Below are 11,811 nucleotides of genomic sequence, written 5' to 3'. Positions count from 1 at the left end.
CATATCACAACTCAGATTGAATCGATAAGATACATCCAATAAAACATTCAAACATATGTGCACATTCCACAACATAGTTTTTAATTGACAAATACCTTCAATAAACAATCAGACATGTATGTCTAACCACTCGGGTATAATCTACTAGAAACCCACAATAATCATATGTATAAAGGTATACGACCCAAAAGATAAAGTCAGAATTCCAGAACATCAAGACACTCATTTTTTTTTTTATCCTAAAAAATATCAGCCCACATAATATCAGATGAATAAGTCTTTACTCCCCATGAGAGCAAGTTAACATTCTAAACATCAAATCATTATTTATCCACATAGTCCAATATCAGAGGAAGCAAATATCAATTTTAATCATCCTGTTAACTAACCACAACCAACCAGAGTTATTAAAATTTCATGGGCACACTCAACCGTAAACTCTCTAGCACTCAATTTATAATCTGAGCACCAACTATAATCATCAACCTGTAAATATCATACATGACACTCATTATGTCACCATCAACGACATCCCAAATATAAATCATCAAAATAGTTATCCACTAATAGATCATCAAAACAAATATCTAGTAATTGATCATCAGACAACCACATAACATTTATCCTCATAAATCATTAGAAATCAACATATCACAATACATGATCTCACAATATCCCTCAACCTCAAATCATTCTCAACAATGATCAAACATGATAACCCCCAATGACCAATTCCCATCGTATCGGGTACCCTAATATCAAAAAGGTAAGAGTATAAAAAAACTCTACTGGCTAAGTCCACAGGAATATATAGGTATCATCCATTACCCAGCTAACAATAGCAGAGGCTGGTATGTGCCTTCAACTCCTACTAGTAGTAACAGAAACTAAAACTACTGGTGGTAAGATATATAAAATCACCAGAGACTATAATCCTTGATCTTTATTAGGGTCGACCAAGATCAGTGGCTAACTCATCGCATGTAATATGGCTACAACAATCAGACAGGTAATAAAGATAAAGTGCTAATAGATGTCCTAACTATCATAAAATAAACATCATACCTATTTGCCGTCTGGAGATGTTCCATCGCTGTCCAGTCCAGTCCCCAAATTCTGACCTCAAAATTCCGAAATAGACATCCAAAAATCCAGAACACCAAAAGCAGGTATCCATAACCTGCTCTGATACCAGTAAATTGGTATCAAATAAATCTCGAAAATCCAAAACACGGAAATCCAACAAGCGTCGCCGAACTCTGGCGCTCTGATACCAAGTAAATAAATTGGTATCAGGTTATCCCAAACATCAAAAATACGAAAACAAAAGATCGTATACCTGTGCTCTGATACCATCTGAAATGCCCCGGCCCGGGCGGGCCCCACCTGGACCGAACCAGGAACGACACCAGAATTACCTATCGGTTTGATGACTAGCTCCACAGACCACCGGAGGTCCTTTCAGCGTGCTTTGTCCTCACTCGCACGCACCCTGGAAAACTTCCCAAGAGGTCACCCATCCTCAGATTTCTCCAAGCCAAGCACGCTTAACTTTGGAGTTCTTAAGTTTGGGCTTCCGAAAAGGAAGGTGCACCTTGGTGATATGGATAGTACCATCTAACCTTTTAAGTCATATTTAACCAGAATCTTAGAACCGGGGTATTACAATAATATGAAATGCCCCGGCCCGGGCGGGCCCCACCTGGACCGAACCAGGAACGACACCAGAATTACCTATCGGTTTGATGACTAGCTCCACCACGGAGGTCTTTGTCCTCACTCGTCGCACCGAAAACTTCCGGAGGTCACCATCCTCAGTTTCTCAAGCCAACTTTGGGTTCTTAGTTTGGGCTTAGAAAGGAAGGTGCATCTTGGTGATATGGATAGTACCATCTTACCTTTTAAGTCATATTTAACACGAATCACACCACAAATAAATCCCAGAATCTCCTCGCTAGGTGGTGCCCGGGTGCTCCTACCACAGCGCACTCACGGTCAAGGTCACTGATACCATCCGAACGCCCCCGCGCCTGTGGTAGGGCACCGGGCACCACCCAGCGAGGGAGATTCGGGATGTTGTGGTGTGATTTTACACAACGAGGACGCGTTTTGTGGGGTGATTACCCCAGATTCTAGCTGTGACTTAAAGATGGTATCCATATCATCAAGTGCACCTTCCTTTCTAAGCCCAAACTTAAGAACCCAAAGTTGCGTGCTTGGAGAAACTGAGGATGGGTGACCTCCTGGGGGTGCGTGCGCGTGAGGACAAAGCATGCTGAAAGACCTGGTGGTTCATGGAGCTAGTCATCAAACCGATAGGTAATTCTGGGGCCCGCCCGGGCCGGGGCATTTCAGATAAAGTTTATCCCCCCAGGGCGCTCGGAACCCCTTCGGGGCGCCCCGACCAAGGCTATAAATATAGCCTTGGTCCAGAAGCTTTTTAACGAACTCAGAACTATAAATCCAACGCTTGTGCGCTTTAGAGTTTTAGTTGAGCTTCTTTCTTTTTGTACGTCAACGTTGTAAGAGGCTTCTCCGCCTGAAGGAGATTGATATTGGGCTTAATCTTCCTGGGATTAACAACCACATCGGTTGTAACCAAGTAAACACTCGTGCCTCTTATTTTATGCTTTTTAATTTACTGCTTAATGTATTTATGCAAGTGTTAGCTTAAAAAGTTCGAGGAAGGTTGTTTTTGTTTTTATTCTACAGGACTATACAACAATCCCCTCCTAGCCGGCCCAACGGTCCTATAGAGACTTCTCATTGCGTAGCATCCGATTAACCTTGACCTACCAGGACTTCTTCACCAAGTCTCTAGTCCTCCATCACCCACTAGGGCTTTCCCTTGTCAACTCTCATTGGACTTCCGATCATCAAGTGTGTCTTCTTTGACTTACTTAGATTTTCCTCTTGCTTAACTTCCAGTTAGGATTAGTTACTCGGTAGACTTTCACCCTATCTAATTTAGTTAGGGTTTTTTCCTTTGTTTAACCGCAGTTAGGATTTTTCTTTGCCAACGTGCAATTCTCCTTGACCCAAATAGACTTCCCTTTGCCTAACCTACAGTTAGGGCTAGTCACTTGGTAGACTTTCACACTGCCTAATCTCAGTTAGGACTTTCCATTGCCTAACTACAGTTATGATTTTCCTTTGACAATGTGCAATCCTTCTTAATCCATTTGGACTTTCCTTTGTCTAACCTCAATTATGACTTTTCATTGCCTAACCTCCGGTTAGAATTTTCGATTGTCTAATTTTCAGCTAGGAATTTTCTATATAAGTATCTGATTAATCCCTTGAACTACTTGACTTTTTTCTCATATATTATTAAATATCGAAATTGAAACGTAAGCCAACTCAAAATTAATTTAACTGATCAACTTTTATCTAATGACGATTGCACCGAGAGAGAAGAGTTTTTTCTCTATAAAAATATATGTACTAATCTATTATCCTATTATAATAAAATTATCGCCCCCTGCTTAACTAAACATCTCCCGGGACATGAATTGATCCCTTCTTCCCGGCTAAAGTGGTGACGAGAGCGTCATCGATTGATTAATACATCACAACTCGAGACGCAATTCTCCCACTAAAAAATGATGCGGGTCCCGCTAAAGATTTTATATGTCATGATTGTGATGCATTAAGAAATTACATATATTTCTCATTACTAATATAATTGCACAAGTTAACATTAAATAAAAGGAGGGACGTCAATTTCAACTTTCTCGTTCAATGGTAGAGGCTGAATCATGAGGCCAAAGGGTTTGGTGAGAAGATTTGCCATTATCCTTGGAAAACAAGTAAAATAATATTTATGAAGATTTTTTTTTTCTTCAACAAACTAAATGTATTTAATGTTGCGATGACACGTTAATAAGGTTAGACCGGGCATCAAGTTACAATCACTTGTTTGAGTTCATAAAGAAATTTGGTGCGTGTGAAAGTTTATTAGAACATCCACAGTGCCGTTAATATTTAGAGGGTTAATATTGACATGGATACTTTTTAATTATACTGTAATATACAATATTAACACGTTTAATTCTTTGAATTATGATGCAAGATTCGTGCATGCAACGAGTGGTTTCATTTGCAGTCCTAGGCGACGCGAGATGAACACAGGCGATCACGCACGCGGCAGAGGTGCATGTAAAAGTGCCCGAGTCCACTGCTGCTGTCTGTCCGTCCGTCGTTAACTGTCATATGATATTCCAATCACTTATTGCTGCCAATCACGCAGTGCCAAACGCTTACCGCAGCAGGCTGCAGAGACGTCGACGAGGAAAGAGGAAGCTGCATCAGCCAAATAATTTATTATGAAATATTTTCAGATTGTTTGCTTGTGTGCACGCACACGCGTGCTCGGACCCTTTCGGCTCAATTTCCCAACTCAGATTGGCTCTCTCTTTAAATTAATCTCCGATTAATCATTGCAAGGACGTTGGCTAATTTATATGTTCACAGGGCATTTCACAATTCGTTGTTAAAATAATCGGCTGCCGTAGCAAGAATGAGCATGCGAGTGATTCATTAATGGGAGATATTTGAAGAAGAGTTACCCGATCGCGACGCCTCACCTGACGAACGCAATAAAAAGTACACGTCGACTTATTTCTAAATTTTATTTGTCTCGTGGGCCAACGTGTTAATATTTTATTAATTAGTTCACAAGAGGACAAATTGAAATTCAATTCAATTCAATAAAAATCAAGATTAGCCTTCCATTCACCGGTCCGCTCAGCTTGACCAGCTCGGCTCTGAGAGATTTCATCGGAGTTGGTGACGAGCTCGATCTTACGTTGAGGACATTCCAATTTTGATAAATTTCAAGTCGCTTCAGTTCACCCTTGTCTTTATTGCCATGGGGATGGTAAACAGAGTGCCACAGCCACACGCGTGCCCATCCGGGGAGGTTGAAATTGGAACGCTGTTATTGTTGGGGTCCACGACTACTGTGGAACTCGTGGGCCCACTGTGGGCCAGGTAGAGCCATTAGAGGCCCAATAAATTATTATCAACATTAATAAGGCTAATGCCACACCACACCTTTTTTTTTTTCCTTCTTCTTGTTTTTTATTTTCTCAAGCTGTTCCTTTCATTTCGCTGATCACGGATCACATTAAATACAAAAAAATATCGATTATTACTAGTGTAAAGATTCCATCGTTGACAAATAATAATAATAATAATAATAATAATAATCAGTTGAATAAGAAAATAGGTTGTTCATACCGTAAAGCTGCAACTGCAAATTAGAAGTTGGTAACAGAAAGAACTGATCCAAAGAGCGACAGGTGGTGCGGAAGTCATGCACGTCGCACGTGATTTGGGGAGACGGATGGTAAGATATTGTGTGATTGACGACGATGCTGATGATGGCAGTGGGCCGGTGGTTGTTGGCGTTAGTTTATTTAATTAATCTATTGCAAGGGAGGGAGGGAGGGAGGGAGGGAGGTTGTAAATGAATACTGGACTTTGTTGAGGTTCCTGTGACATCAATCTAAAAGGTGCGATGGACCAGCAGAGAAGATGGCATGGACAAATCCGATAAGCTGACGGATGCAGTCGTCGGCTAGCAAAATCCGCAACTAAAATGTCGAAGCATACGACGGGGAAGTTATGTGAATCCCTCGCTCGAGTTCCCATCGTTCACGTGCATGATTAATACAGTCGCCCGCGGGCGGTGCGTTGCCGTTGCCGTTGCCGCTGCCGCTGCCGGATCGAAATGGCAAAATCTAAGCATTAATAGCTTACCAGAATTGCTCGAAGCAGGTGGTGAATTCGGCAAATTATTGATCGTTTCGGATCCGAGTCGATGTCGGATCGTTGCCCGTTAAGCGCGACCGACAAACGATAAGCGCCCACGCCCGCCAAATTGCGACCGGGACCACGAAGGAGAACCGTCGGATCGAAATCGAACGGCGATGGCTGGCTCTATGTCTCAATTTGGAGGCCCTTTAATGGTGGTGGTTTGAGTCTCGTCATGGCCTTATCTTCTGCTTTGAGCTGGGCCTCGGGTGCAGGCGGCGGAATGACGAGAGTGCCCTCGGCTTCTTCCTTTCGTTCTCCCGCGGGTGGCTTCAGGCATTTACTGATGGTAACCCAAGTCAACCTGCTCGACAAAGTGGTCAGGATTAAAATTTTCTAAACGGGAAAAGAATTAGGAGTGCAAAATTCGGTATTTGTATCGCAAAAATGGTGGAAATAGGACGTGCCTCGTTGAGCATATTGGAAGAATGGTGGGGGGCAAATGGTCATTTGACGCTAGTGGAGTGGGAGTCAATTTGTTGAAAAGGAAACAGAGAAATGTTAAGGAGCTAAGAGAGAGAGAGAGAGAGAGAGAGGGGAAGAGGAATAGCGACCTGTTATGTTCTCTTTTTCTGTCTGCTATCGGCGGCCCTCGTTCTTTTTAATTTCTACCTTTTTCTAAATTTTATATTAATTCTTGCTCGCTCTTCCCTTTCAGAGGGCGATTGTAGGGGGAAGGAGGGCAGGAGAAGCAAAAAAGGAGACAGGAGCAGACAGAGATGGAAGCGCCATGCCTGAGGAGCGAGGAAGACAACGATGTGATGATCATGATCTAAATTAGTCGAGAAATCTTTCCCTCTCTTCTTCCCGGAAATAGAATTCAGTCACAGTAAGCACCAAGCAGCTGCTGCATGCTCTCTTAGGCCTTGCCTGCACGCCGGAATTAATTAAGGATGGAAGCTTTGTTTTTTTTTTCTTATTAAATATATATAGTTTTTTTTAAAAAAAATATTTGGATTAATTTGTTCTTGTTGGATTCTTTGTTTTGATCGTTTTTTTTTTTTGGTTTTTTAATTGGTTGGTTGCGATGGGTGCAGCTTGCTTGGGAGCCGGCCAGCGAGAGGGGAATTGGACGGGTTGCTCTCCACGATGGTGATGAAAGAGAGCGCAGTAATATGGGATCGGTAACCACGCCGTTCACCTTCGCCCACCGCCTCCTAGCTAGCCCGCTTACATCGCCGGCGCCGCCCATGTCCCAGGGCTTCCACCAAGGCCTTTTCAACTTCCAGGGCGCTGCTACCGCCAACCGCGACCACCAACAGCAGCACATCGGGCGGAATAACAAGCTCCGGGTGCAGCAGGGCTTCGATGCGGCAGGACACCCCGCGCTCGTCCCAATCGATGACCGTGCCGACGATGAGACCGGAATCTTTGAGTCCGCAGCCGTCGGAGATGCCGCTGGTAACATGCTCTCCGAGATGTTCAATTTCCCGCCGCCGGGAATGGCGGCGCCGATGGACCACATGCACCCCAACCAGATCCCGGCTGGTGGATACCATGGGACGGCTTCAAGATCCATGGCCGTCGGCGCCGGGTTCCCCGCCGTCGCCGCAGGTGACTGGTACGGCGCAAATCGGCAGCCCCACGACCAGCAGCATTCGGTGGCGGCGGGTTTGAGCGCCGACTCCGCCGCAGCGATGCAGCTGTTCCTAATTAACCCGCCGGGGATGCAACCCCCGCCGCAACCGCATCGATCGCCGTCTCCATCGTCGGCCGCTTCTCTGCACACGCACCACCCCTTTCATCAGTCCTACGCCGAGAATCCCTTCGGCGCCGCCGGCCGAGTAATCGAAGGTCAAGGCCTCTCTCTATCCCTCTCTTCGTCTCTGCAACAGCTGGAGATGGCCAAGGCCGACGATCTACGCGTGAGACAAGGGGCCGTCATATACTTCAACAACGAGCACCAAAGCCAGCAGCCGCATCAGTTACACGTTGGTGGCGGAATGAGCGTGGCCAACATGTTAAGAAACTCCAAGTACTCTAAGGCGGCGCAAGAGCTGTTGGAGGAGTTCTGCAGCGTGGGGAGGGGGCAATTGAAACCGAATAAACTCGGCAAGCGCGGTGGCACTATATCCAGCTCTAACCGTAACCCTAGCGGCGGCGGCGGCGCTTCGAGTTCGGCGGCCGCGCCGACGTCCTCCTCGAAGGACGTCCCTGCCTTGTCCCCTTCCGACAGATTCGAGCAACAAAGGAAGAAGGCGAAGCTCATGTCCATGCTCGACGAGGCATGTATATATCATATTTACTTATTATATATTAATTTCATCTCACCTATAGCTAGCTTCTTCGACTTCTTTATTGTGCACGTATTAATGCCGGCCGGCCGGTAAGTTGGCCGGAGGGAACAGCTGCCACACATATATATGAGCATGCTTTTTGAGTCCACAGTTGCCTTAGAAAGTGGTCGAGGTGATTTTTAACGATATTTTGACGCATATAGCGATCGGTGTAATTAAACAAATCTCTACTCACAAGGTGGGTGCAGGGATTTCCCTCGTATTAGGGGTATTTTCAACAAGAAATTAACCATGACTACCTTTCTGTTTTCCCGAGCAATAGCTCGTGCCTTTTCTTCTAACCTTGTGGTCCTCCCGGCACGGAGGAATGTCTGTTTCCTAATTCTAACGTAGTGGGTGTGCATTACAGATCATTTTTCTCCATCAACTTTGACTGCTCAAATGAGTGTTGAGTTCGTTAGTAGTTCACCAAATCTTATGCCAGTACTGCACTTAACAACTCGTGCATGCATTATTATTCACGCAGAAGCAGCGTAGAAGAAGCATGGTGGTTACCCATTATCATAATAATGCTGATGATACGGTAACATTTAATTTGGCAAGGGGCCGTTGATTCCCTGTCCTTATTTTGCATCCGTAGTCCCCAATCATACAGTAATAGTGAATGAATGAATGAATGAGGAATTACTTCTTCGAGTACTAATTAATTAATTAGTTAATTAATCGGCAGTGTGTTCTGACTTATAATGCCATGGCAGGTGGAGAGGCGATACAACCACTACTGCGAGCAGATGCAGATGGTGGTGAACTCGTTCGACTCGGTGATGGGGTTCGGGGCGGCGACGCCGTACACGGCGCTGGCTCAGAAAGCCATGTCGCGGCACTTCCGGTGCCTCAAGGATGCGATCGCGGCGCAGCTGAAGCAAACGCGCGAGTTCCTGGGGGAGAAGGACGGCGCGGGCGGGTCGGGCGTCACCAAGGGCGACACGCCGCGGCTGCGGCTGCTGGACCAGAGCCTCCGGCAGCAGAGGGCGTTCAACCAGATGGGGATGATGGAGCAGGAGGCCTGGCGGCCGCAGCGAGGACTGCCGGAGCGCTCCGTCAACATCCTCAGAGGCTGGCTCTTCGAGCACTTCCTCCACCCGTACGTCTTCTTTCTCCTTAATTATCATTGATCGACGACAAGCATAATTTGCAATTCCCAAATTGTATTTTTCTCTCGATTCAAATCTTCAAACTTTAAAGAATATAATGAACGTTATATATAACTTGATGAAACCCCATAATGTTACTCTTCTAGATTGATTTCAGTATGTTAATGCATATATGATTACGTTAGTTATGCGACGACAGTCTGCTGATTTGTCTCTCTTAATTTGCTACATTAATTCTTGTTTTTTTGAGTCTTCTTTGCTTTAATATTTCTTCTCTTGGAGCTTCTATATAAGGTTTCTGATTCTACGCTAAGTTATATATGCTTCTACTATTGCCAATTAATTTTGTAGTCGTGAAGACTACTCGTCCATTGGCCTTTTGTTCGAGTTTGTGTTTAAACTCGGACTCTTTTCTTGACCTAGATTCTTGTTGGATAATTAACATGTTCTCGTGTTTGAACAAAATAATTCATGACACTGTGATATTTAAACTTTGACAAAAAGTTTCTCTTACTCACAAAATACACTCATTTTGACTTTTTGGATCAACTGATTGTAGTTATCAAATATCTTGCATTCCACTTTCCAAAGTAAAAATCATAAAAATGTCATCAAGAATCATTTGATTTATCATATATAATTTTGATTATATAATTATCAAATAATCATATAACTAATATTAGAAGAATAAAATATAACTTAATATTATTTGGTTCAACCTTTAAACTATTATTTTAAGAAAAAAAATTAAGAAATTTTATTTGTTAACCTCAAAATCATATAAAATCTTACATTTATAAAGTAAATAAGAATCACTAATTACCCAAATAAGATAACTAAAATTATTAACAATATCCTTCAATTAAACGTGTCCATGGTTGTTAGGTGACTTAGATTAAAAGAAGTTTCACTAAAGCTGTAGGATCTTGTTGTCCCCGAGCACAGTGCTTGCACCACAATATATATATTAAGCTGTGATACTCCACCATTCTGCTGTGCAATTAAAGCTTGCTGGATTCCAGGAATTCATGAACTCTAGCTAGCTATATATGCTGCATTAATATTGATGGGCAATTATATATCTGCGGTTATTTAATTTCCAGTGTGTTGATTTTGTTCAGTTATCCGAGTGATGCCGATAAGCATTTGTTGGCGAGGCAGACAGGTTTATCCAGGAACCAGGTTGGTCCTCTTCTTCTTCTCGGTGAAGTAATATATTATTGTATTGTTACTGATTGATTATATATCTCTGTAATTGAACTTTAGGTGGCCAACTGGTTCATCAACGCAAGGGTGAGGCTATGGAAGCCAATGGTGGAGGAGATGTACCTACAAGAATCCAAAGAAGAGGACGACAAAGAGGAGGAGGAGGAGGAGGAGCAGCCGCAGGAGCACAAGACCGAAGCAAGACAACCGCACTCATCAGCTCAGCCAACGCAACTGAGACCCCAACCAGTTGTTCACGCGCCACCGGCAGAAACCGACGCCTCCCCGAGCACATCTTCCATGGCCCAGCTCCACCACCGCCTCCCGCCCTCCTCCGGAACCAGCCACCACCCTCCGAGCCTCGCCGGAGACGACGCCCTCTTTGGCGCCGGTGCAGACGCATTCGCCGCCCAAGGCCGTAACCTCGGCGACATGTACCGGCTTGCCGGAGGAGCCACTGCGGCTGCGAGGTTCGGCGCTGGAGACGTGTCACTCACGCTTGGGCTACGGCACACCGGCGGCGGCGGAGGCGGAAGCTCGTCGGAGAATAGCAGGTTCTCTGTTCGGGACTTCAGCCACCACTGTTAATTTCGAGCAAAATTAAGCAGGATGGTAGTTAAAATTAATCACCCATTGATCTGCATATGTGTTAATTGATCCTTCTTTGCTATCTGCAACAAGTAAATTAAGATAGATATAGCAAGAACATAGAAATTAGTGTATGATATAGAATCATTTGCAGGTTTAATTTTCTTCATTATTTTTGCTGTCAACCTGTGTATCTGAGAATAGTTAACACATTATGGTATTGGGAAGATATAATTATACTCGTACAATTAATTGAATTGTGAATTTTTATTTCCTTCTGATTTGGAAGGGAAGATTGAAGATTTATTTCTTTGAAACCTGAATTTCCCAAATTCTTTGATAAGTTCACATCTCTGGCACGGGAAAGGTCTCGGTGTATATAGTTCATTGCGAAAACATCTACAGCTTTATTATAAATATTTCATCATGTCATAAAAGGCTTCGTAGCTTTCTCAGATCTCTTGCTCATTAGAACGAGAAGTTATTCAAAATAGTCACCTAAAAAGAAAATTATTGTTGGGTACGATGGCAAAAAGAGGTGGAGAAAGGAAAGATATTTCATTGTGAACGAAATTTTAGTCTCACTTTAAAAATTTTAAGATATTTTAGAAGATATGGATACCAAAGAATGTTATATAAATGAATTCCGGTCATACTTCCTTTTTTTCTTCTTTGAACTTACTACCCAATATATAAAAGATTATAGATTTCTATTTTGAATTCTAGAACTGCTAAGAAAGATTGCTGGAATTAGATTCTGTATTTTTTTTAAAAAAAAATTAATAACTGTTGTAGAATTTACATGAAGG

The 11,811-nt window shown here is 43.4% G+C and overlaps 1 protein-coding gene across 2 annotated transcripts; it reads left to right on the top strand.

Moving 5' to 3' along the window:
* The first annotated feature begins 5,673 nt into the window (after positions 1-5,673).
* On the top strand, positions 5,674-11,259 carry LOC122029473 (BEL1-like homeodomain protein 4). 2 transcript variants are annotated; one of them, XM_042588468.1, is made up of 6 exons: positions 5,674-6,106; positions 6,476-6,646; positions 6,855-8,042; positions 8,813-9,198; positions 10,330-10,390; positions 10,475-11,259. In XM_042588468.1, the coding sequence occupies exons 3-6, from the start codon at positions 6,933-6,935 to the stop codon at positions 11,000-11,002; spliced, it is 2,085 nt and encodes a 694-aa protein (XP_042444402.1). In that variant the 5' UTR covers positions 5,674-6,106; positions 6,476-6,646; positions 6,855-6,932; the 3' UTR covers positions 11,003-11,259. The 2 variants fall into 2 exon arrangements, with proteins under 2 accessions (XP_042444402.1, XP_042444401.1); XM_042588467.1 differs by lacking the exon at positions 5,674-6,106 and adding an exon at positions 6,181-6,391.
* Positions 11,260-11,811: the final 552 nt, after the last annotated feature.

The sequence above is a fragment of the Zingiber officinale genome, chromosome 10B (genome assembly GCF_018446385.1).
Source record: "Zingiber officinale cultivar Zhangliang chromosome 10B, Zo_v1.1, whole genome shotgun sequence".
Taxonomy (NCBI): domain Eukaryota; kingdom Viridiplantae; phylum Streptophyta; class Magnoliopsida; order Zingiberales; family Zingiberaceae; genus Zingiber; species Zingiber officinale.
This window is presented reverse-complemented; position numbering and strand designations above follow the sequence as displayed.

Bases quoted from the DNA above. Each gene is read 5' to 3' on its own strand.
- LOC122029473 (XM_042588468.1), top strand. From the start codon at position 6,933: ATGGGATCGGTAACCACGCCGTTCACCTTCGCCCACCGCCTCCTAGCT. The intron at 8,043-8,812 runs GCATGTATATAT...ATGCCATGGCAG, and splicing joins TCATGTCCATGCTCGACGAG to GTGGAGAGGCGATACAACCA. The intron at 10,391-10,474 runs GTTGGTCCTCTT...ATTGAACTTTAG, and splicing joins CAGGTTTATCCAGGAACCAG to GTGGCCAACTGGTTCATCAA.